The sequence below is a fragment of the Saccostrea cucullata genome, unplaced genomic scaffold, assembly GCF_032062105.1.
Source record: "Saccostrea cucullata isolate Sc308-1 unplaced genomic scaffold, CSIRO_AGI_Scuc_v1 ctg1046, whole genome shotgun sequence".
Classification (NCBI taxonomy): Eukaryota; Metazoa; Mollusca; class Bivalvia; order Ostreida; family Ostreidae; genus Saccostrea; species Saccostrea cuccullata.
In genome coordinates this window covers 73,711-98,150 of record NW_026941103.1, presented here as the reverse complement: position 1 = coordinate 98,150, position 24,440 = coordinate 73,711, and the positions used below count along the sequence as shown (strand labels likewise).

At 33.5% G+C, this 24,440-nt stretch overlaps 1 protein-coding gene across 1 annotated transcript in view; it reads right to left on the bottom strand.

Moving 5' to 3' along the window:
* Positions 1–3,336: 3,336 nt before the first annotated feature.
* LOC134257204 (semaphorin-5A-like) overlaps positions 3,337–24,440 on the bottom strand; it is an 86,743-nt gene continuing 65,639 nt past the window's right edge. The window contains exons 7-25 of the mRNA XM_062739844.1: positions 24,135–24,237; positions 21,373–21,471; positions 20,440–20,656; positions 19,735–19,823; positions 19,555–19,587; positions 18,995–19,167; positions 18,316–18,451; positions 17,220–17,365; positions 16,513–16,711; positions 15,808–15,884; positions 15,547–15,683; positions 15,059–15,226; positions 14,743–14,937; positions 13,842–14,021; positions 13,250–13,435; positions 6,693–6,887; positions 6,250–6,423; positions 5,444–5,590; positions 3,337–3,789 (exon numbers count right to left, since the gene is read on the bottom strand). Of these exons, the coding sequence (XP_062595828.1) occupies positions 3,398–3,789; positions 5,444–5,590; positions 6,250–6,423; positions 6,693–6,887; positions 13,250–13,435; positions 13,842–14,021; positions 14,743–14,937; positions 15,059–15,226; positions 15,547–15,683; positions 15,808–15,884; positions 16,513–16,711; positions 17,220–17,365; positions 18,316–18,451; positions 18,995–19,167; positions 19,555–19,587; positions 19,735–19,823; positions 20,440–20,656; positions 21,373–21,471; positions 24,135–24,237 (3,046 nt within the window). The 3' untranslated portion in view covers positions 3,337–3,397. The remainder of the gene's footprint in view (positions 3,790–5,443; positions 5,591–6,249; positions 6,424–6,692; positions 6,888–13,249; positions 13,436–13,841; positions 14,022–14,742; positions 14,938–15,058; positions 15,227–15,546; positions 15,684–15,807; positions 15,885–16,512; positions 16,712–17,219; positions 17,366–18,315; positions 18,452–18,994; positions 19,168–19,554; positions 19,588–19,734; positions 19,824–20,439; positions 20,657–21,372; positions 21,472–24,134; positions 24,238–24,440) is intronic.

Below are 24,440 nucleotides of genomic sequence, written 5' to 3'. Positions count from 1 at the left end.
GAGGAGAAAATTAGTGGACCGGACTGGGATTCGATCATTTTGACTCTTTAAAAAAATCGACTGTAAGAATTTCTAACATTCTTCTATGAGCTGCAAATTATAGTAGAGACAGAACTAGTGCAGTTTTGGAGCCAATTCTTTGTGACTTGTGCTTTTAATGTAAAAATTTGTAAGTCTCATGTTTTTAATAATTTCCTTTTATGTGCAATGAACATAGATGTTGAACAAGATATATTTTATATTACAATCCCCTGGCGAAAATTTGCAATTTTCTTATACATTGTTCATGTATTTGACTTCCCTGCAATGTACCAAAAGAATACTTGAGCTAGACTTACCCACCCCCTTTCAATGTGCTATCATGCCATTCCACTTATTGACAAACTAGAAACAAGATTTGAAATATTTATTTCACTAACAAAAATAAAATTTTTTAGAATTAATAATATTAAAATTTTATATTGACAAAAACCACAACTATTTCCTATTTTTATTGAGTTGATTAATTACTACCTAAATGCAAGATTGTACCGCAATATAGCAGATTGTAAGAGACATATTACGCAGTTTTCGCACCCGGCCAAGACAAAGTCAAGCATTGCAAGAAATTGAGTGGTGGGCATAAAACATAGTTTTGTCATCAAAATATATAAAATGTCTACACGGTAGACGCTCAGTTTGGTTACCTTACAAAACCTCTTCAAGAAGAAAGTACCGCCAGCGATGGTTGAGTGGACAATTTCTTTTATTATTCTTTTATAGGAATTTTCCCAAGGATAAGACCAATTTTCCAGTAAATTTCAATATTCACTTAAGCATGTCACATTGGTCCCCCCCCCTAACTTTTCTTGCGAAGTCTACCCCTAAAAATCGGAAGTGTGATAGGCCAAATGTTCGTGCAATTCTTAAAATAAACAATATATGATAAACATGGGCTTATCGATATTATTTTTAAAAAGATATGGGGACCCCAACCTGTTACAACCTTACTGACCACCACCGGTAACCACAAACTTTATATTGGTACAAAACTTGGTGCGAATAAGACCATTCTTTTGTCATGTCATACATGTATTGTAAATGTTGAATTAAATTCTACAAGTGTATTTAAAATTTTCAAAAATTGCTCTTAGAGGTAAAAAATAATTGTTGTTTAAGAGGATAAAATTTGAACCTTTCTTTCAATGTGAATACAAATTCTCACAACCAACTGCTCAACATTTAAAATAATAAAATAAAACAAAATAAATTACTTAGTATTTCTAACAAGTCTAATTAAGCCACAACTCTCACCCAAGTTACCTATTTATATTTACATTTGCAAATGTTTTCCTTTATATAACACTACTAAAGGCAAGCGTTTTTATAAATTGTGTAATAATAGACGAATATCTCCATATACATGTTATTCATAATCACAAGGTGCTGAAATTAAACTTTTACATCAAGCACAACAAGAAACTTATATTGACGCAAGCGTCAAAAATCGGCCGCAAATCAATTAATTGTTCCTTTGATAAAATAATAAGAAACAAATTTGCCGTTGGGTTTAAAAAATTTCTTAGGCCTTGTGTCACACTTGCATTAACATTAATAATCATGCAAATATAAAGTATATGTATAAGTCACAAACTGTAAATATAGTTTGGTACTTGTAATAAGGTATCATTTTTTGTAGTTTTTACATAAAAGTACAAAAAATAAAATTTAAACTTAGCTATAGTTTTACTCTAATAAAAACGCAACAAATATAAAATAAGTGGGACTCCTCGCTCTCTCTTAGAGGATGTTAACACCCCCCCCCCCCCAACTCCGTCTAGATGCACCACTACATTTCTTATCAAGTCTCTTTGTTTTGGTGTTAAACCCTAAAAAATGTAACACATAAACTTACATTGACCAAATACACATAGATGCAGTAGTAGTGAATTGATGCTACCATATTTCATCGGTTTTTTGAAAATTTTCAATAAGAAAATGTATAAATATACACATCATTTTAAAATAAATACAACAAATCCTGTTTAGGCTGTTTAAAAAGAGAAAGTAAAATTCTTGGTTATACAACTTGTTCTTTGTTTTAGACTATGCCTACATATAAAGTCTCCGCACTTCAGTCATGTAAGAGTTTGTCAAAGGATAGCCATGGAAGCCCTATTTATAAAATTTTGATTTTATGATTATTTTAAAAGCTAAGAATCATTTAAATTATCTTTGAAAATTTTCTGTAATATAAATGTCTCCATATTTTTATTTAAATTGTTTTAACACAAGGTGCTGAAATTAAACTTTTACATCAAGCCCAACAATCATACAGTAAAACTCGTTTATAAAGAAATCACTGGAACTTCGAATTTCACATTCTTATTACAAAGGTTCTTTATATCAGTCAATCCTTATTACCGAGATGTTCTGTGTGAGGAAAATCCAGTTATACTGTATTTGGCACATAGCAGTAATCATCATGGGAAAACGTCTGTTTTATAAACAGCCAAATTTTATCCCCAATAGAGTAAGGAATGCAAGTTGCTCTGGAAATTTTAAGACCACTGGGATTGAACTTGTAGTAGGTAAGCAACCCAATGGACAACAATTATTTTAATAATTAAATGTAAATAAATCTTTTTTATACATGTTCCATATCGTATTGAAATTAACAAAGATTTTTTAAGACCAATTTCTCAGTGAAAACTTGGACCTTTATTGAAAACCGATATTGACATTAGAACATTGAATTTACATTGTTATACATTTATAAAGATCGAGGCCCATAATTATCCGTAATTATTTTTTGATAAAAAAATACATCACATTGGTACTGGAAACTGAACAGAGAAAACTTTGATCAGAAAAAAAGTAAATAACAATAAAATATATATGATAACAAATGATCAGTTACATTATGGTATTACAAAAGGTACTCAAATAAATTAATTTTAAATAAATAAATAAAACAAAATAAAATGTTAGCAAATTTGATAACCAGTACATATACTAGTATTCTTAATAACAATGGTCATTTACAATATGATAAAGTGACAGGGAACTAACAGTTCGGACGAAGTAAATGTTCATATACATATGTACTGAGTAATTCGACCATCGGTCATTTCTTCGTGTAAAATAGAATGCATTTGACCCTTGTTTTCGCTTAAAACTTCACATTAAGATTTTCTCATGCCAATACCATCTTTAATGTCACCTTCCGAGATTCCTTTGTAGTGAAGACACATAATTTCAAATACCACTGACTAATAGTTATTTTGGACAGTGATAAATTCTTACAAATACAGTTAATACCCATTAAAAGTCTTAAAAAATTATAACTTTTAAACTTTATCTATATATGTTTAACATGATCTCTTTTTATAAGTTTGAATTATTTTTTTAACATTAACTAAACTTCCGTCCTTAATGAATAATTAGTCCGTATTGTTGCATACATATGATCGGAAAAATTTCTATATTTATCCTTTTTAAATGTACTGTCTTTGACTACCGCTGTACCACGCGATGAAAGGGTACTGGAGTCATAGATTTTATTGTTGACCGTTAAGAAATCCAAACTGAGTTGGGATGCAAAGGATCCAAATCGAGGCTTATCGTACACGTGACCCTTGGCGGGTTTCTGTATGTCGTAGCTTCGGATACTCTTCCAGTTGTGGAAGCAGATGTAGATCCCGACACAGATCACTACTCCCATGAAAAAGGCTGCACACCCGATCACTGTCAAATGGATCAGCGTGTAATCACGCCTATAACCCATAGAGGTGTACTTCAACGTTCTACCTACAAGACAATCAAATGAAGCAAGGTGGATTACAGAAATTACATGTGAAAAAAATTAATAGTGTTCTTAATTTACTGTGCACGTATTAAAATTTATGAAATACACATATGTTGAACATAACTGTCTTGCTAAGCTTTAACAAGAGGCCCAGGGCCCACAGCGCTCACCTGAGCACATCGGCTAGGAAAAAGCACATATCAGATCAGAACTGAAAGTTTACTGAGGTGGGGGGAGGGGGGGGGGGCTTGAATTTTAACCCCCAAGGGGATCATGATTTGAACAAATTTGAGTCTACACTACCTGAGGATGATTCCATATAAATATTACTAATCATGGCTTTGAAGTACTTGAAAAGATTTTAAAAGGTTTCCCTATATATTCTTATGTAAAACTTTGGTTTGCCATTTTGACCCAACCCTAGCCCAGGGGGTCATGATTTGATCAAATTTGAATCTACACTACTTGATGATAATTTCACATGAGTTTCATCTTTCCTGTCTCAACGGTTCTTGAGAAGAAGATTTTTACAGATTTTTTCTATATATTCCTATGTAAAATTTTGATCGGCCATATTGGCCCCACCCTACCCCCAGGGGTCATGATTTGAACAAACTTGAATCTACACTACCTGAACAAACTCTTTCCTGGCCCAGTGGTTCTACAGATTTTTCTATATATTCCTATGTAAAACTTTGTGATCGGCCATTTTGGCCCCACCCTACCCCCGGGGGTCATGACTTGAATCTACACTACCTGAGGATGATTCCACATGAGTTTCATCTTTCCTGGCCCAGTGGTTCTTAAGAAGAAGATTTTTTAAAAATTCCATTAATTTTTCTCTAATTCATAATTATCTCCCCTTGGAAAAGGGTGTGGTCCTTCATTTGAACAAAGTTGAATCCCCTTTACCCAAGGATACTTTGTACTTTGTAGTGCCAAGTTTAAGGCTTATGAGGTTTCTTTGCAAAATTGGCCCAATTGCTATACATACAGCAAAGAAATGCTATGACTTGTTTTCTAATACATTCTTTGTAAGATAGATAGAAACATGTGAAAAGTTTACTACACCAGTTTATAAGAAACATCAACAAAATCGCTTTGGCGCAAGGGCATACATTACTTTGTTTTACAGAAACAATGTATAAAGAAAAGCAGAATATTCCAAGAGTTTAAGATATTGCTGCATAAATGTCGACACTGCAATTGTCAAGCTACTATTCGTATAGTACTAAGTTGAAACAGGGTAAAAATGCACAGTCCAGTGTAAGTTTCGTAAAATTTCTATCATTTGAAGAAGAGCATAGGATTTGTGCAGCAATTTTATTATTGTACTTTTAAGAATATTTTCCTTTAGTATTATACATTACTTATTTTAAATTAAATAGGATATGCCCTTGCGCCGACGTTGTTTTGTTGATGTATTTTATTACCTTCATTGGGAAAGAACCTAATAATAAAAGTGCACTTGCAATAATATACTGTCAGTACTAAGTATGTATAAGAAAATCGATTTGAACATTCTCGGTACATAAAATACACAAAACATGCAGTTTTATTAGCTCATTTGCATAGAAAAGCCCATATTTAGCCTTAACTCACTTGTGTGGTTGTTGAGAAGAAGATGAAAATGTGAAAAGTTTACAAGTGTTTTACCTTCACCTAAATAAAAGCATTTCTGCGCTTGAACACTCGGACCTCGACATGTGTCGGGCAAGTGTTCAAGACATGTTCTATGTCGGAACTGTATACTGCCTGAGTTACATTCTGACCAGTCCGACCATTGGTCCCAGAGTCCGGTATCTGTGGGAAAATATTAATATACATAATGTACTGAAAGAGGAGCGTTAAAGGAGAAAATTACATTGGAATGGGAAGTGAACCCGGAATGGCTGGGAATCAAACTCAGAACCCCAAGACCCCTGAAGCACTGTAACCGTTGCCTTCCAAGCCTATGTTTTTTATAGACCTAGACAATACATCCCTCTATTATTCAGCTGGTTTTGCTCATGAAGACACTCAACTCAGATTTTTTAGCCCCTGATAAAACTTTCACCAGCAAGTCCAGTACCAAATGTAAAGAAAAGCAGAATAAATTTAGCTAGAGTGGGAATCTCGGTCTTGTCAGATCATTTACAGTAACCACATATTTATGGTGATTTTACAGGTCCAGAGTAAGTTCAGTGAATTTGATCATAAGAGACATTAATTTCCCTTCCAAAGGATATCAAGTTCCAGCCCAGCGGAGGTAACATTTAATTCACCCACCCAAAATTTTAAAGAATTTCATTTTCATTTATTACGTGTATGTGACTGGATAAAGCAAAATAGTGAGAGAAAAAAAGAGAAGACTAAAGTTCCTACCAAAGCAAGCATAAATGCGTTTAAAGTGACCACCTTCAGTTTTTATTTAATTAATATCAAAAATCATATTAGAATCTTTGTTACAAACACAGCCTTACCGTTACAGACTGGTTGAAAACAGGGCACAGATTCCTCACTGATTCCAACACAGGTGATATCTATACTACTGTTGACCCCAACTTGAGGGATACTACAGGACCGGAAACGGGTCTGCACTCCTTGTCCACACGTCACTGAACACACCGAGTAGTCCGACCAGGAAGCCCATGCAGCTACAGTTTAAAATTGAAAGAGAGTTTAAATTCATGCCCATGATTTTCACTAAGCAAAATTCTAAAGACTGTACAATGTCTAGCAAAACTTCACTACTCTAAACTGATACCATTAAGAAAATTTAATTTCTCTAAAATAATCATCGTCGGAAACCCACGGGTGATCTCGTCTTTACTTATCACAGTGATAAGTAAAGACGAGATCACCCATGGGTTTCCAACGGTGTAAAATAATTTATTTTTATTTAAATGATTACAACATTTTTTACCAATGCATTCTTGATTGTTGCAAGTTCTGAATTCTGAAGAAAGACCGTGGCAGTCTTGTCCAAATCCCACTGGCTCTGGGTTATCGCATGACCTTGACCTCCACTGCATCCCTGTCCCACAGTCGGCACTGCAGCGTGACCACGTGCTCCAGGTTGACCAATCACCGTCCACCGAAGAGTTAAATTCTAATTCATCTGTCGTTGGTTTGGGAAGGTTGTTATATGCATGTATCATATTGTAAATTTTGAATTTACTAGACAGAGGTTAATGCAAACCTTAAAATATGATAGATGTACATCTGAATCATTTATCATTATATTCAACGATTATGCAAGGTAATGTCAAATGTGTAAAGCTTACACACATAAAATTTGTGAATAATTTTAGAAATCCAATGCATGCTCACTTGTGCAATTTGGTGATTACCATGAACAGTTGGAACAATAATATGGAAAAACAGAATTAACTGTTTAATATACAATATATGGTTACCAATGTTCAAAACCTACTTTTAATTACATTCTTATGCCTAGTATAGTAAGTCAATGGAGACCTTTTATAGAACTGCAGATGGGTGAAGAAAAGGAAGTTGACCTTGACCCTTCATCTTTTAGCCTCAATTTTAATGAGGATCTTTATTAAATCAGAAAAAACTCACATCTTTAGTTTTGTTGCAAATGTTCTTAGAAAACAGAGTCATTAAATGAAAATCATTTTATTCAATATATGAATTTCTGAGCTTGACCTTTGACCTCAAAACTAATAGAGTGCTTCTTCATGTTAAAGAAGGTGATAGAATTCCACAGCATAACGCTCAAAAGAATTTATGTGATATCAGTTGGAATTGGAAGCTAAAGACAGAATAAACCAGAAGTTTCTGATGAGACTGTAGCTCTACTGGTTTATACTTATAACAAAGAAAGAGAAAAATACCACTGAACTTGAAATTTTGTAACAGATATAAACTACATGTAAACCAGTAAGGCAAAAAAAAATTAATTTCTTGGTTCTCAGGCCCTCCCTCATCTCTTCCAAGGGTGCCTCATTGACACTTTTTATTGCTAAGGCCAGCATTTTTTTATTTTTAGGTTAACAAACCCGCCGCTCAAGTTTTTGAATTTTCAGAAAAAAAATAAAATTGAGAAAAACAGATTTTTTTCTTTTCGATGTCAAATTTGAGTCGGGATCGAGATTTCAAATTTACGAACTCGTACTTCCGGTTTTAAATGAACATGGCGGGTAATGAAGGGAGATATGTGTCAACAGTCAAGTCCATAGCAGCACTAAAGCTTGGTTTAATGTAAACATTTATCGATAGGAGTGCCATTCAAAACGTTTCACCCGTTCAGAGAACAATTAAATGCTGACGACTTTGTTGCAAAGTGACATGTTGGTGAGATAATTATGTATCCGTAACCAAAAGTAACTGTCTGTAAATACGCAGGTAGGTTAAGGTTACAACCAAATATTCTACTTGCCTATATGATATGACGTCATAGTAAGCTATATGACGTGAAGTTTAGAGATAACAATTTCTTATAATTGATATTTAAGATTGATTTGAGGTCGTAAAAATTAATCAAAATATGCAGAGGCATAATACAAAGAGAATTTTGTCGTTTCTGGGTCTCTGTAGTTATCACAGGGGTTAAATACCAAATCCGTGACGTCATTACTGTTGATCATGCAGTAGCAGAGTGAAAGTGAAACGTAACGAGAATTCATGTAAACAAACACAAGAAATCGGAGTTTAAAAGCATTTAGAATAAGTATCATGTGTGATTCATGTTGGAATAAAGCTTATGAATAAGGTATGGTAATATACTTCAACAATTTCTTCGTAAAATCAAAGCAGGGAGGGTGTTTACTTGCCGATCAGCCTTTCCTCTGTCGTTCGTAACAAATAAGATGCAAAAGTTCAACACTACGCCGCACACTTTGAAACTTAATTTTTTATTCTATCTAAAGTTCTTTTTCTGTTGTTTTTGGAAAGTGCTGCTAGAATCGTATGGTTTACGGGAATTGATGCATTTTTTTCGATGTTATGAACAATATGTAAAAATTTTAAGGTTTAAAAGTGTTGAATAATTATTTCTGTGGTAGGACAGTAGGATTCTAGCAGCACTTTTCATGGTACAGAGATGTTTTTACATAATTATTATTACAAATTGAAATTAATTATCCCCGGGGTAGTGTTGAACTTTTCACTTTATCATTAAGGCATATTTTCTAATTATAGACGTCACGTGATGACGTCGTGGTGAAGTGCTTCATGTAGTATACGTCCCATTGAAGTCTATAGAATGCATTATTATAACAAAAGTTTTATGCTTGACTTTTCCGACTTATTAGTGTTACATAATTATAAAAAAAGTCTTAATTCGCCGAATTCTGGTCCATGTGCTGCCTTAACATACCCGCGTAGTGTAATTGTAAATTATTTTCCTCCCACAGGTTTAAAACTGCCCATGGTAGCTATTGTCAGAGACATTGTTTAGGTTTCTGACATAGCTTACAATCTTAGCATCATTCTTCAGAAAAGGGTCGCTTATGCATCAGATGTAATGAATAAAACTATGGGAGAAGTTAAGTCCATTTGAGGAAGAAATAAACAATAGCCTAAAAAAATAAAATTTTTCAACTATTTAAAAACAAGAATATACAAATATATACAGGCATGTAGTATCGTTTATGGCAGCCAGAAAAATTATTTTACACTTAATTGAAAAAAATTCCAACCTACTCCTCAATACTCCTTGGGAATTTCATACTCCCTGTCTGTTTTATGAAAGGATTTATTACTTTTATAGGTCTCAAGTATATTAATATTTTAGAATAATTTCTACCTAACACACATTAAAAACAAAAATGAAGATATATTGAAAGAGATTTAAAAAATTGATTTTTTTAAAAAATCTGTATTTTGTCCAACATCAAAAGATTTATATCACTGCCCCCAAGTGGTAGATGATGAAATAAACAATTAAAGGTTGTATTTTCCCCTTTGTAACCCTTATGTGGCAAGAAGCCTGTTAGGAGAGCATAAAAAAAAGAAGCAAAAACTAATGTAGAAAAGTCGATAATGTATCCAAAATATAATTTTATTATTTTTTTTTTTATTTCCTCCTCCTACGGGACTTTTTCATTCTGATGTTCGTAAACCTAAAAATAAAAAAATGCTGGCCTAAATCAATAAAATATAAACACCAAATCACCTACCTCATCATTTTTTGAGGTTTTGTACAATGTAAAAGGCTGCCTCATCATGTTTTGGGGGCAATAAAAAAGAAAAAAAAATGCCTCCCTCTCTCATCATATTTCTTGAAAAAAGGCCTGAGAACCAAGTAATTAACTTTGCATGGCCTAAGTGCTTAGCACTGCACTTAGCACTTAAAAATGACCATTGATTTAGTCTTTTTCTTACCAGAATTTATTGTAACCAGACTAAAACTAGGAGTAGTAGCGTTTGGAAAATATTTCAAAGAAATTTCTATTTTAAGTAATAATGGTAATATCATTCATCAAAAACTGATATATAGAATTATGTATCTTAGTGTAGTCTATACTTGTATGCTAAGTTATAATGAAATCAGACCAAAACTTTAAGAGGAATAGCATTTTTAAAATATTTTAGAGAAATTTCCATTTTTTGTAACCATGGCAACACCCTTCATCAAAATCAAAAAAAGATGCATTGAATTATGTATCTTTGTGTAGTCTACTTGTGTGCCAAGTTGTATTGAAATCTGACCAAAACTGTCAGGGGGAATAGCGTTTTAAAAGAATTGCACATAAATTTCTATTTTAGTACACTGTTCATTTAAATCAAAAACTGATGCACTAAATAATGTATCTAAGTGTAGTCTACTTGCCAAGTTATATTGAAATCAGACCAAAATCGTAGGAGGAGTAGCATTTTAAAAAATTGTTTACAGATGACGGACAACTTACTATCGCATAAGCTCTTCTGGTCTCTGACCAGTAGAGCTAAAAACCCAGACGAGTATCTCCTACTTTTGGCTAAAAGGAGGGACAATAAGTTTTATCCGTGTCCACTGACGAATGTTAGAGGTCTCCAAATGAGTTTTAAATTTACACACCTTGTTTTGGCCCGTAACTAAATTGTGAAGAATAAATTAATTGATCTGGTTTCTACTTTCTATTTGTGGCAGACTCTACAGTGCAGAGTGAATAATACAGTGCAATATATAAGCAGAAACATAAAAAAGTTTCCATGCCATTCAGTAAAAATAAAAATAAGAACAATATGCACAAATTGTTTCATATTTTATTGAGGCTTCTTTTTCTGTACTGGCATGTGAAAAAAAAATCTCATTTTCTGCCATTCTCAGGGAAAAACAGCAAGATTGGTTTACATTTCAACAAACATTTTTTGGAAGCTTTTTGTGACATGAAACATCACCAGGCTCCTTAGAGATGTAATAATATATCAATATAAACAAAATCAACTATTGTATATGTGTGATAAATATTTGTAGATAGATAGTGGATAGTATGTGGCATAGGTACTTTGTAAACACTAATTCAGCACTGATTGTCATTTCTTGAGTTTCTATGAAGTAATAATATCTTAATTCAAATCCAGAAATCGCATGATTTTAAAAGCACCAGATTCTCTTTTTAATTTTTGGCTACTTTTTGGGTACTGTTTCGCGAGCACACTTTCTCACGCAATTAAGTGAATAGAAAGTTCTCGCGAATAAAAGGTGATTTACAGTATACAATTTTAGTACATATACGTTAAATATTTGCCTCCCCCACCTTCCGAAAAGGAAATTAAATTTACATAGATTATGAGGTAAACAGTTCATTAGTTTACAAGTTTTTTTTATTGTGGTGGGTATATATTATAATAAAATCTTTCATTCAGTGAGGAAATCATAAATGCTTTACAATTTAGTCCTAGTATTGAAAAGATTTAAAATTTCATTGTAAAATAATCTTAAGAGAACTGCTGTGTACAACAAAATCTCCTTTGATTGTCTAGAGTACTAGTATGTTCTTAATTCAGACAACTTCAGATTTAAAAAAAAAAATGAAAATAAAAAAATGATTGATGTGCATCTTTCTCAAGTAAAGCACTAATATTGTGACAGCAATAAAACCTATTCTGAATTCATATCCAATAAAATAGATTTCAATATAAACATATGTACACCTATTAAAAACTTTTTAAAAGTTTAGAAAATCAGACCGAAGTGATTTAGCATAATACACTGAAAAAATGAGTACCATGTACAAGCATAAAGAAACTGAGTTTGACAAAAATCAGGCACTTTGTGTTACATAAAACAAAATAAATCTAAAATATGTAAAATAATACATATATATAATCAAGTATTAATGAGAATATAACAAAACTGAAATAAATAACAAAATATCTACATAATAACAAGAGGCTCTGTACAAAAATACTAACAGTATGGCAACATTTAACCAGGTGACAGCACATTGTGCCTTTTTTTAATGATGTGAATATTGCACTGGAATTCTAAAAAAAGGATTCTTGCTTGTAGTTAAATATGGAGCACACTTTGACAGCACATACACATAAACATACATACAATGTAATGATGATGAGAAGTGGTAATTTCTGTACAATTTTACTGCCTATTGTGTGCTTGGGGTTGGGGGTGGGGTCCCTACTATCTATAAAAAGCTAGAAATCCATAAAAACGGGGTCTAATTACCTTCAACAAATTTCAGATAAAAATCATAATACCCCACGTAACCTTTAGCACAAAATATTGCACATTCAAAAATTACCACTTGTATACATTACATAAATTATTAATGAAAATGAGATTTCTACCATAAATGATATGGATTACATGATCATGCAACATACAAAAAAAATTACAATTCTAAACCCTTTGTAATGTTTATTTGTCCCATCTTGGACTTCATGTTATTCTTAAATGTACATTATTTATATCTATATATGATAAAATAAAATTCTGTGTTCTGTTGTTTTGCAATTCTGTCAAAAAATGATAATATAAAACGATTGCAAAGTAAATTCTTTGCTGTAGTTGATTAACTTCTTTTCTTCTTGGTGTAATTTATCCTGAGCAAAAGTTAGTGAATGAATCAACCATCACAAATGCTGTCTCTACCTTTGTTAGAATGATCATGCCTGGACTTTTCCGCCTACATCTCCATCTCAAGAATGATTCTCAAATCACAAGCACACACAAACACTAATACTACTTCTAGTGAACGTTGTTAGTATAAGGTCACTGGTTTCATTTCCGTGGTTTAAAAGTATGAAAATATGGGACAATTTATTTGATCCTGGCAGTGAGACATATAATCTGAGGTTTGGCTCTCCCCGAGTCCAGACCATTAGAACAAATACCCTAGATTTAAATATTCACCATGGGTCATCCATATTTTGAACACCTAGTACATATAAGAAACACGCCCAGCGTCCGACAGTTGCAGAACTTGTTGAAGAGTTTACGTCTGTGTTTGCAGAACTTTCGTACTGCCCGATCTAGCGGGGTTTTTGTGTCAATTTCATCTGATATCTCACCTGGTTTGTAACATGAGCTGTCTGAGTTCAGACAGAAGCGAGTGTGAGTTTTGAGATGACTGGTCCGGATGAGATCTGGGTCAGGTACACTCGCTGTACAGACAAAGCGGTACCTCTGCTCCCAGTGACCGCTGGCTGTCTGGTTAATGTTGGACCAAGGCGTCCACCGCGTCAGCTTCTGCTGATCTATAATTGAATATATATAGTTTAAATACTTTTAACAGGCATGTAGCTCCTGTCTTTTACAATGCTTTCCATTTCATCAAAAAATCATATTAGTAAAACGAAAAAATACAATGTTTTTCCATTACAATAAACATGTTTACAGCAAAAAAGCCTGAGAAAAATAGTCGATTATTTCTGAAAATTTATGTACGTAATTTGTCTTATCCAATATTTAAGTTCATGAATCAAGTATGTATGAATTCAATTTAATCATGATTTACTGTACAAAGTTTGTTAATAAACTGATTTTCCTTTAAAGAAAGCTTGACAAATGGTCACAGAAAAGATTCAACAAGCATCTTTTTGATATAACTCAAACAATAAAGGAATAAGATAAATGATTAAGATTAAGAAAACTCTGACTTGCCTTTACATTTGTAGCTATTGCACATGCGCCACTCGTTGGTGTTCCCTGCACAAGGGAGGCCACCCCTCTGAGGTAGGGGATTTGTGCAGGTCCTGCGTCGGTTCTGGATTCCCCCGTTACATTTAGCTGTGCAATCTGACCACGGGGTCCACACGGACCAGTTCCCATCCACAGGGGGGTCTACAGGTAAATTATGTCAGCAACAAAATGACCAATTATCAAATTGGCTGGTTTGAAAGGGGTGATACTGTATACAGGGTTATTTCCGCCCCGTTTAATTTTTGCCCTTTCACACTTGCAAACAATTTTGCCCCGTTTTAAATTCGCCCAGTCATAGTTTTATTAAAGAAGTTATACTGTATTATTTCATTTTTTTTTACTTTTTATTGCCCCCAAAACATGATGAGGCAGCTTTTTACATTGTACAAAACCTCGAGGTGATTTGTTGTTTTTATTTTATTGATTTAGCAATAAAAAGGGTCAATGAGGCACCCTTGGAAGAGATGAGGGTCGGGCCAAGAAATTAATTTTTTTTGGCCTTATACTGTATTATTTCATTTGGCCCCATTTTAAATTCGCCAAAATGAGGGTCGGGCGAAAGGGGCAAAAGTAAAACGGGGGCGAAAATTTCCCTGTATACAGTAATACAAATTTAAGAAATAGAATTTAACCTGTATGCTATTTTCTTTTTGTGTGCTTTAAAATTAAAATTATGGTATGTGACAAAAATTAACTGTACACAAAACAGACAGAAAAAGAATAAAAAGATATTAAATATATCTAGTTAGAGAAAAAAAATTAGCCTTTAAAACCCAAAGATTGAATTAAGCATATATTTTTTTGCCCACATATGAGTGTATGTGGTTAAGATGATTCAATGCTGCCCATAAAACCCTCTTACCAGGACAGGCTGGATTGCCCACACAGAAGGGGCGAACTGATGCTTTAAATTCCTCATCCTTTGACAGAGGTTTACAATCCTCTCCCCCGTTCATGGGCGGTGGGTTTGAACATGACCTTGACCTGGTCTGCTGACCACTGCCACAAGTTGTGGAACATTTGGACCATGATGTCCAGTCAGACCACTGGCCATGTACTGAAAAAAAATCAGTTATTTTTAAATTTATTTTTAAACAAAATTAGTTCTCCATTATGGAAACACAAGTTAGGTTATTGACTTCTGCCTAGCAAGTCTCTGTAGGTAGGAGTTGACTTACTTGTACAATTGGCGACTTCAACCGCTGATCCCTCACATGGCTGACCCCCATACAGAGCAGGTGGACTGTCACAGCTCCTCAATCTACACAGACAGTTCCCAGAAGCGGGGTCATTTCCAGACTGGCTACAGGAGGTCCAAGGGGACCAAGCTGACCACTGTCCATCAACTAAACAATCAACCATCAATGCAAAGATCATAAGGGATTTATTCATTTTTGTAAGAGCAATTCTTGGAGGCTGGTTTTTAATGATTTTTTTTTGTTGGAGAGTCAGAACATTTGAGTTCATTGATTAAAAAGATATCTTTTTTTTTTACCAAAAAATAAAATAAAATAAGGAATTTTTAAAAGACTTATCAATTAACAACATTACAAAATTCATGAAACTGCAAAGAAAGACACTGTTTGACACAATGCAAAAACACAAAATAAATTTTGTGTAATTTATGGTAAATATTTTTAGTAAATAACAAAAGGGTGTGTATTACCTGGGTGTTTATGTACAGGACATGATGTCACATCCTGTTTCCAGAAGGACAAAGTGGGGTCCCCATTAGGGGCTGGGGAACACTGGCCCGTACCAGAATCCCATCCACAATAGGGGTCCATGGCATTCAGACAGAGGCTAAATAGAGAAAAGAATGTTAAAATAATTACCAGAATTAGGCATGAAATTCAATAAAACAGAAGCCATTTCAAAGGTTTGTCAAAACTTTCTCTGACATCAGATTTTCAGACATTAGACATACCTCTCTGTAGTAAATCGGGAGCACCGGAATAATGGAATTCGCATCACATTTCTTAAAGTGAACACATAAAGGGCATTCTGAAAAAAATAAAGACATAATTCATGGAAGTTATCCCAGAAAATACCACAATCATCTAAAGCTTTTCTACTAAGACTGAATATGTAATACATTATAATTTTTATGTATGATCTGATTGATCAGCAACTTTCACGTCTTGTATGAATAAAGGTGTGAAATAGTTGGTGTGATGCTTAGGTGATATCTAAATAGCAAGCATTACTGACAGTCCCAGATTAAGTTGTCTCTATAACTTACATGTTCTTTTGAGATTCTGAGTTGTTTGACTGGCTTGTGATCTCCATTAGGAGTCTATAACTTACATGTTCTTTTGAGATTCTGAGCTGTTTGACTGGCTTGTGATCTCCATTAGGAGTCTATAACTTACATGTTCTTTTGAGATTCTGAGTTGTTTGACTGGCTTGTGATCTCCATTAGGAGTCTATAACTTACATGTTCTTTTGAGATTCTGAGCTGTTTGACTGGCTTGTGATCTCCGTTAGGAGTCTATAACTTACATGTTCTTTTGAGATTCTGAGCTGTTTGACTGGCTTGTGATCTCCATTAGGAGTCTATAACTTACATGTTCTTTTGAGATTCTGAGCTGTTTGACTGGCTTGTGATCTCCATTAGGAGTCTATAACTTACATGTTCTTTTGAGATTCTGAGCTGCTTGACTGGCTTGTGATCTCCGTTAGGAGTAACTTTGATTTCCTCGATCAGACATGGTTCCTTCTCCGTCGGTAGGTTTAACATCTTACGGATCACACCAGAAGTGGTGGCCACAAAGATCACATTGTAGCTTCCTTTCTTCCCCACCACTGTGTCTGCCACCACATGGGACCACCTGAAGTACAAAGATTAAATATTACAAGAAGTTTACCGGTAATACATTTTGAATTCAATTTAATGTAATTAACACCTTAAAATCAAAATAAAATGAATATGAAAAACTATGAAAATACTGTTAAAATAAATTTTAAATATCAAATGTAAAGTGACAGTCAATTTCTTCTAATACATGTATCAAATCAGACTTCCAATTCATTGTTCGTTTGGGAGTATAAATATCACTTTCTCTTCAATTTTTTATTTAATAACCTCTGATAATTGGTATGGCATGCTTTCTTTACATTGTTCTTTGTAATAATTAAAGTGCGACAAGTGCTTAATAGTGTGAATCAGTCATTTCTGATGACTATGTTTTAGACTAGCTTTTCTAGGCCTAAAGTAAAGTAAACATCTGCCTTGTGGGGCAGTGTCTGAGGTAAGGTGACTGATGACCATGTCTTATAGCCTGACCTTTCCGATGGCCCCAATAACACGGGTGATGAGAGTGAGGCTTTTAGACTGACCTTTCCGACGGCCCCAGTAACACGGGGGATTGAGAGTGAGGCTGGACTGCAGTGTCCATCATCTGATACTTGTTCTGATCCTCTACCATATCTGTCAGATCCTCTGTCAGCTGAGAGGCTCTTTTCAGGGTACTGCTACCTGGGCACTAGAAAAGGGAAAATGGTATTGAAACATGAATGTTCCAACTGATAATTCTTAAAATAAAGATATAAGTACTCAACATTTCATCATTGTGTCCAAAATTGCTTCCAAAGAAAATAGATCATGCTCCTTGAATATATTTGATCTGATCATGGGTAAGGTCACTACTTTGAGATATATCCATGGTATCTGAGATATCCATGTTTGAGATATATCCATGGTATCTGAGATATCCATGTTTGAGATATATACATGGTATCTGAGATATCCATGTTTGAAATATATCTATGGTATTCGAGATATCCATGTTTGAGATATATCCATGGTATCTGAGATATCCATGTTTGAGATAAATACATGGTATCTGAGATATCCATGTTTGAGATATATACATGGTATCTGAGATATCCATGTTTGAGATATATCCATGGTATCTGAGATATTCATGTTTGAGATATATCCATGGTATCTGAGATATCCATGTTTGAAATATATCTATGGTATTCGAGATATCCATGTTTGAGATATATCCATGGTATCTGAGATATCCATGTTTGAAATATATCTATGGTATTCGAGATATCCATGTTTGAGATATATCCATGGTATTCGAGATATCCATGTTTGAGATATATACATGGTATCTGAGATATCCATGTTTGAGATATATACATGGTATCTGAGATATCCATGTTTGAGATATATCCTTGGTATCTGAGATATCCTTTTTTGAGATATATCCATGGTATCTGAGATATCCATGTTTGAGATACATGTATATCTATGGTATTCGAGATATCCATGTTTGAGATATCTCTACAAAATTGGAGATATCCACAATTGAGATATGCATTAAAATTCAACTGGTTACCTTTTTCTAGGTAAATGAACCTCAAAAATTAATCTCCACAAAAATCCATTATTTTTAGTGTTCATATACACAGTATTCCTTACCCGTAGGAGGGGATCCTTGTTTGAATGTCTCTCCCAGGCATACCTGGCATTCTCCTGGTATTTGAATGGTCCACTGAACGTAGCAGTGAAGGAGGACATATTGAATACACACACAGCACTCCCAGGGAGGGCATTACTATAAAGAATGGAGAACAAAATCATGATTAATAAATTTCATTAGATGAATAAACTGAATGAAAAATAACAGGAGTTTGCGTACCTATCAATTTTACTGAAATTTTCAGTAAATTAAAAAAATACATAATACCTATAAAAATTTTTTATAGGTATTGCTTATTTTTTTAATTTACTGAAAATTTCGGTGAAATTGATAGGTAAGCGAACTCCTGTGGAAAAATAAACTATCTGAGCTTCTTGGGAGATAAGTGTTTAAAGTTGAGCACAGCAACTCTCTTGAGCCTCGAATTTTAAGATTCAGTTAAGTGTTACAAAAATAGCACTCTCAAAATTTTGTGAAAATTTCTCATCAGCTGATTAAGCAAGATCATCAATAAGCATGTATGGTGTTAATATTCTATTTGTAATGTATATGTTTTAATGGTAATAATGAGTGGACACTGGACAAGAAGTAAGAAAAAGGTACTAGATTTCCATTAAAATTAGTACAGCTAGTACTGTGTATTTACTATAGCATATGATAGATTTCTTTTACACTTACTTTGGGGTTGTGAAAACTCCATACAACAAGGTTTCATTATTGTGTTGTAATAGGTATGTGCTCTGTAATTCATCAAAATAGAATGGGTATTCCCCAGGAATGGAACAATTTAACCGTGCCTTCAGGTAAGTTGTCCAGTTATCCTTAAAAAACATCTCTCCACCTTTGTCAGACTGTGATGAAAAGAAATTTATAATTAGTCTCATTTTTTAAAACCTCTAACAGATGTTTCTTAAAATTCATTTTGAATTTTTCCCCCCACCAGTAAATTTTTTTGGGGGGAGGGGGATATTTTCATCTATTTTTGAGAACCTGAGTTGTGACAAGGCATTAAAATTCTTTTTCTAAAGATATTTTACTTACTACAAGCTTATAAAATCTTATAAAAACAGTATTTCATTTAAGACAATCTGTCTTATAACCCCAGCATATACTTGAAGTTCACATCAAGAAACAATCAGACTTGGGTCGTGTAACAAGAAGGCCGTGGGTCAGGGACATTACCTGAGGTTGTAACTTAATTAAGAGAGTATATGTTTTATGTACTGAAAACTACTTACCTTACATACTCTTGCTACCCTTGCATAAATTCTCTGTAAAAATTAGATATTTAGTTACTGTTATGCATACTACTTGTATCACAAACTGTTTAAAATTACCAGGTAATTTTAGTGATATTTTCTCAAGGCAATTGCAAAATCATTTACAGAGAAAGTTAATAAATATATACATGTACTTACCTTGCCACAATTGATATACTCTGTGGCCACTTCCCGGAAAAAGAAGTAGATGAAGTCGTCTATTTCATAGGCCGATACAAAATCTGGTTCTGAAATTTAAATACCTTATAAGAGTTACTGCCCTTTGTATACTGAATGCATATATATGAAGCAAAAAAGACCAACTATATTCAATATTACAGGTTTTGAGTATAAAAAATTACCAATAAAAAAGTTAATATTTAATATTATATAAGAAGATTATTTTCGTAGTTTTCATTGGCTGAAAGTACATCACGTGATATTCCTCCTTTCGTGATATCGACGTGAAAGCGCGTCCGCGGAAAATAATATCGCACAACACGCCGTTCTTTTGCACTAAAGTTACGTAGCAGGCTCGGTCGCTATCACTTTCTGTGTCTTCGGTCAATATCAATTGCCATGAGGCCTTATAACCACATATCAACCTACACTGAAGCCCATAATTGTATATTGTCAATTCAGAATTTTAGCTGGCAATAAGCTTACACTTTAATTTACATTTATCTATTGACAAGGATGAACATTTCCTGGAACAAACAGATGCAGACTTGCCCTTTCAAGACAGTTTGAGTATTTTAAAGACCAGTTTGTTCAAAGCTACCACAGAACCACTTGGGAGTTTTGCAAGCATATACTGATTTAAAACTTTAATATGCATGACCAGTTTGTTCTTTGTGCATTTACCATTGAGCCACTTGGAGTTTTGTTGTGTCCTGAGTTTTTCTTTGCTGTGTGAATAGATTCGGTAGATAACGGGCATCCTCTCGGCACTATCTATTGAGGTGCCGCTGATGTAGTCCCGCTGGCTGGTGATTATCCCTGTCGAGTTATGGTGGGGGCTAAAGGGACAGAATCCATAGGCATTTGAGATAGTCTCCCTTATCTCTGTCAGATTGTCAGCCTACATTATAAAAGTCTGGATTTTATACAGTTGACAAAAAATGCTTTAATTGTTGAGAAACATGGTGGTTTGAAACTTCCCATTCTTTTTAATTTAAATGAACATTAAACACTAAAATTTATTAAAATTTTTAGTTTCTGTGTTTACAAATATTATAAATAAACACTTTCAAGCTGTTTAAGATACCAGTAACAATCTAATTTTTTAAAATATTTTAAATGCTACTGTAAATTCCTAAACATATGAAATAAAATTATTCGCTTTTATTTTTATGGTGCTGAAATCAATGTAAAGTCTCGTGATCAATAGTCCACTTGCAAATTCATATTTTCGCAATTTGACATTAATTTGATTTCCCAATAATAAGTAAATGCGAAAAATAAGGAATATAATGTAACTGTACAATTCCTTAAAACACTCAATTGAAAAATTTTATTATCGGGAATACCATCAATATATTACAAGCAGAGTTCCATTGTTTGTGTTCTGAACAAAAGGAATTTTACGAAAACTTTTAAGAAAGTTCAAACCTTAAACAGATGCTCGGTCATCTTAATGAGAGCTAAGAATTACATAAGATATTCCTTGATTTTACTTCATCACTCAATAAAATGGTAGAACACAACTCCTCTGATTATATAAACAGCAGGATATTTATTTTTTACTGCTGGGAACTTTTCCTACAAAGAGATTCGTGTTGTCACGGCGATACTTACCGCCCGCCAGGTGCACCATGGGTTGAAGGCGTTGGTACCACACACTAAGATGTCATCCTGGTGTACCAGTAAAATCTTGATGAAATTGTAACAGTCACTCTGAAAAACAAAGTACAGAGATTTAATTTAATAAATAATTTAACTATTGAGTCACATTAATATCCAAGTAACTCAGATTAACTAGAATAAGTTTCAGTATTTCACTATTAAATGCATCTCTTACACATTATTTTTTTGTTCATAATACATGTAATACTAAGTACAAGCATGTACACTTTTTTTTGTTTAAATTTAGCCAGGCTAGCATCTATAACAAGACTGTATAATTAGCAGTATGGCTGGACAAAATTCATTTGACAAAAATGACTGACTATGAATATACAGATATTTTAAGGAATCAACAGCAAATACTTTAGAAATATTTTCACCCATCTAACCTCAAGAACTGAAGGTCTGGGACTCATTATAATTACCGGTAAGTTTGTTTACAGGTGTGTTCAGTAAATGAGATAACTGTATTAACTTTACTAAATCTGCCATTTTATTATATAATTGTATTACATTCTCATCAAATGTGCTCTACAAATGCCAATTACTACTGCAAATTTACTATAATTACTATAAGGCAAGAATTTTATTTTCAACCCTAAACCAATTGAGCAAAAAATCGCACGTCAGTGACTCGCTGGTATCTTATTACTGTCAATTAAATTCTTATTTTTGTCTAAATACACTGCACCATTAATGCACGGAATTGAACTGCCCAGAAAACAACTCTTATTTCATCCCTTCCCATGCATCCATTCTATTCATTAATGCAACAGACAGGGGGGAAGGGTGTGTTGCAAAATATTATCTTGCTGAAAATAATTTTTACAACTACTTCCTCTATAGCTGTTACTATACAGGAAACATCGTAGATCAAATCTGTGTGAAAAAAAGCATATCAACCTTTTAAAAAGCCGTATCTCTGAAATGATCAACGGTGACTAAACAGACATAGAGAGGACCAAAAATCTGTGAAAATATGTTTGACCACTTGGCAATCCCATTGATCAAATAGGTTACAATTTCCTTTACTGAGACTTTGTCAACAATTCTAAAATGCACCTAAAGTTCTTAACCTTCCCTCTCTTGTATAATTTGAAATGCAAAAGATTACGTAATTCTGATGCGCTTATACATGGTCCCACAGCCGCTAAATTAAGTTTACTACTCTCCATTCAATTGTGTACCGCAATATTATATCCACTTAACAAAATTTTAAAGTCTTTTTTTTTTCCATGCCAATAACCCCACCCTTGTTAAAATACTCCTGACAATGGCACAACATAGAGAACTAACATCCATTAATTCAAAAAAGCTTGCTATGACGTCTTTGAACAAAAGGCTGAAAAAAAATTGAATGATTCACTCTGCACTCTAAACTATTAAAAGACAACAGTTTGTAGAATTTGGTTTTATAGTCATTAGGTCAGTCTCATAAATCTGCTCCTTTTTGACAAATCAAATTCTGGATCAAATCCAGAGAAGACAAAAGAGATTAATTTTAGTTATTAGAGAGGTTTAGCAAGCTCACTTGTACGTGTACATGTACGTGTAAACTACAAGTTAGAATTACACGTACACGTTAACATTTTTTTCTTGTTTAGCAAAGTGTAACTTGTACTTGTACTTGTAAGTTTTTAAATGAAAAGTGGTTTGCATTTAAAAATCATCCGCAAAAGCAATAATTTAAATACGTATATCACCGTTCTACATATTAAATATATGCATGTACTTATGAGAAAAAGATTGTACAGAGTTCTTATATTTTTAATCGGTCAAAATCTTTTTCGAAAATCTAGATGTTGTAATTTTAACTCCCTATAAATTAATATTTTTCAATTACTGACGTTCAGTTCTTATATCAGTATTTGCAATAAATATTCAGGTTTCAGAAAAATGCACACTCTTTGAAAAATAAACAGCAGTTAAAGAATTATAAGCTACAAGTTTTAACTTACGTGTACTTGGCAATGTACACGTAATTTGCATAAGAAGATACGTGTAGAAATTCGTCATTAGCAAAAGTGATGACGTAATGCACAGATTTCTGGTGCTACACGTACACGTACGCGTACACGTTGGTTTGCTAAACCTCTCTATTGTAAATTAATACTGCATCAAAAGTAGACAAGTGATACATACTTGGTATCATCATCTAATTAAACATGTGTTTGCAAAATGGTGGGAATTTTTCAATGAAATATGAAATATATAAAATAAATGAATAAATTTCATTTATTATTTGTATTGTATTGCATATGTGTTTTCAACCTTGCATGACCTTAAAAATTTCTTTACTTCACCTTTTCACAGTCAAATCTTGTTATCTCAAACTCAATGGGACCAAGGAAAAACTTCCAAGATATCTTATGATTTGAGATATTGAGGGTAAAATACTTAAAGAATAAGTGGTTGGGACTTCCACATCACTCCTACATATCCATTATTTAAGATATTGGTGTTTGAGATACCGAAGTTCAACTGTATATTCTGTATTTTACATTTACAGTTATGGTCATCTAAATTTCATTTAGATGCAGATCAACATTGATTCCTTCTTTTCAAATTCTTGATGGCAAAATAAGTGGTAAAACTCATCAACCTTCCAAAAATATAGCTCATGTTTATTAATGCATCCATATTTAATTTTCAATGCTTTTGTTTAATAAACCATCATCCCTACCCCGATCTCCTGACTATGCTCTTTGTCATACCTCTTGCTGTCCCCTCTGCACGCAACTCTCTTTGTCTTTTGACTTCCATTCCAAGCTCTCCTCTAAGCTAAGGTCACTGAGGGAGAATCTCCAAAGTTGTTCTCTACAAAGGACATAGTTTCTTGGATTAGCAAATTTAATTTAAGGTTCAATGACCTTCTGACAAGAAAGATAATTCTCACTTGGATTAAAGATTAGTATTCTTATCAAAATACAAGTATCAAGTAAAAAGGTTTTGATAGGGATGATAGAAGTCCAAGAAGAATACAACCATACTGAACCTAACAGAGTTATCTTGCATTCACT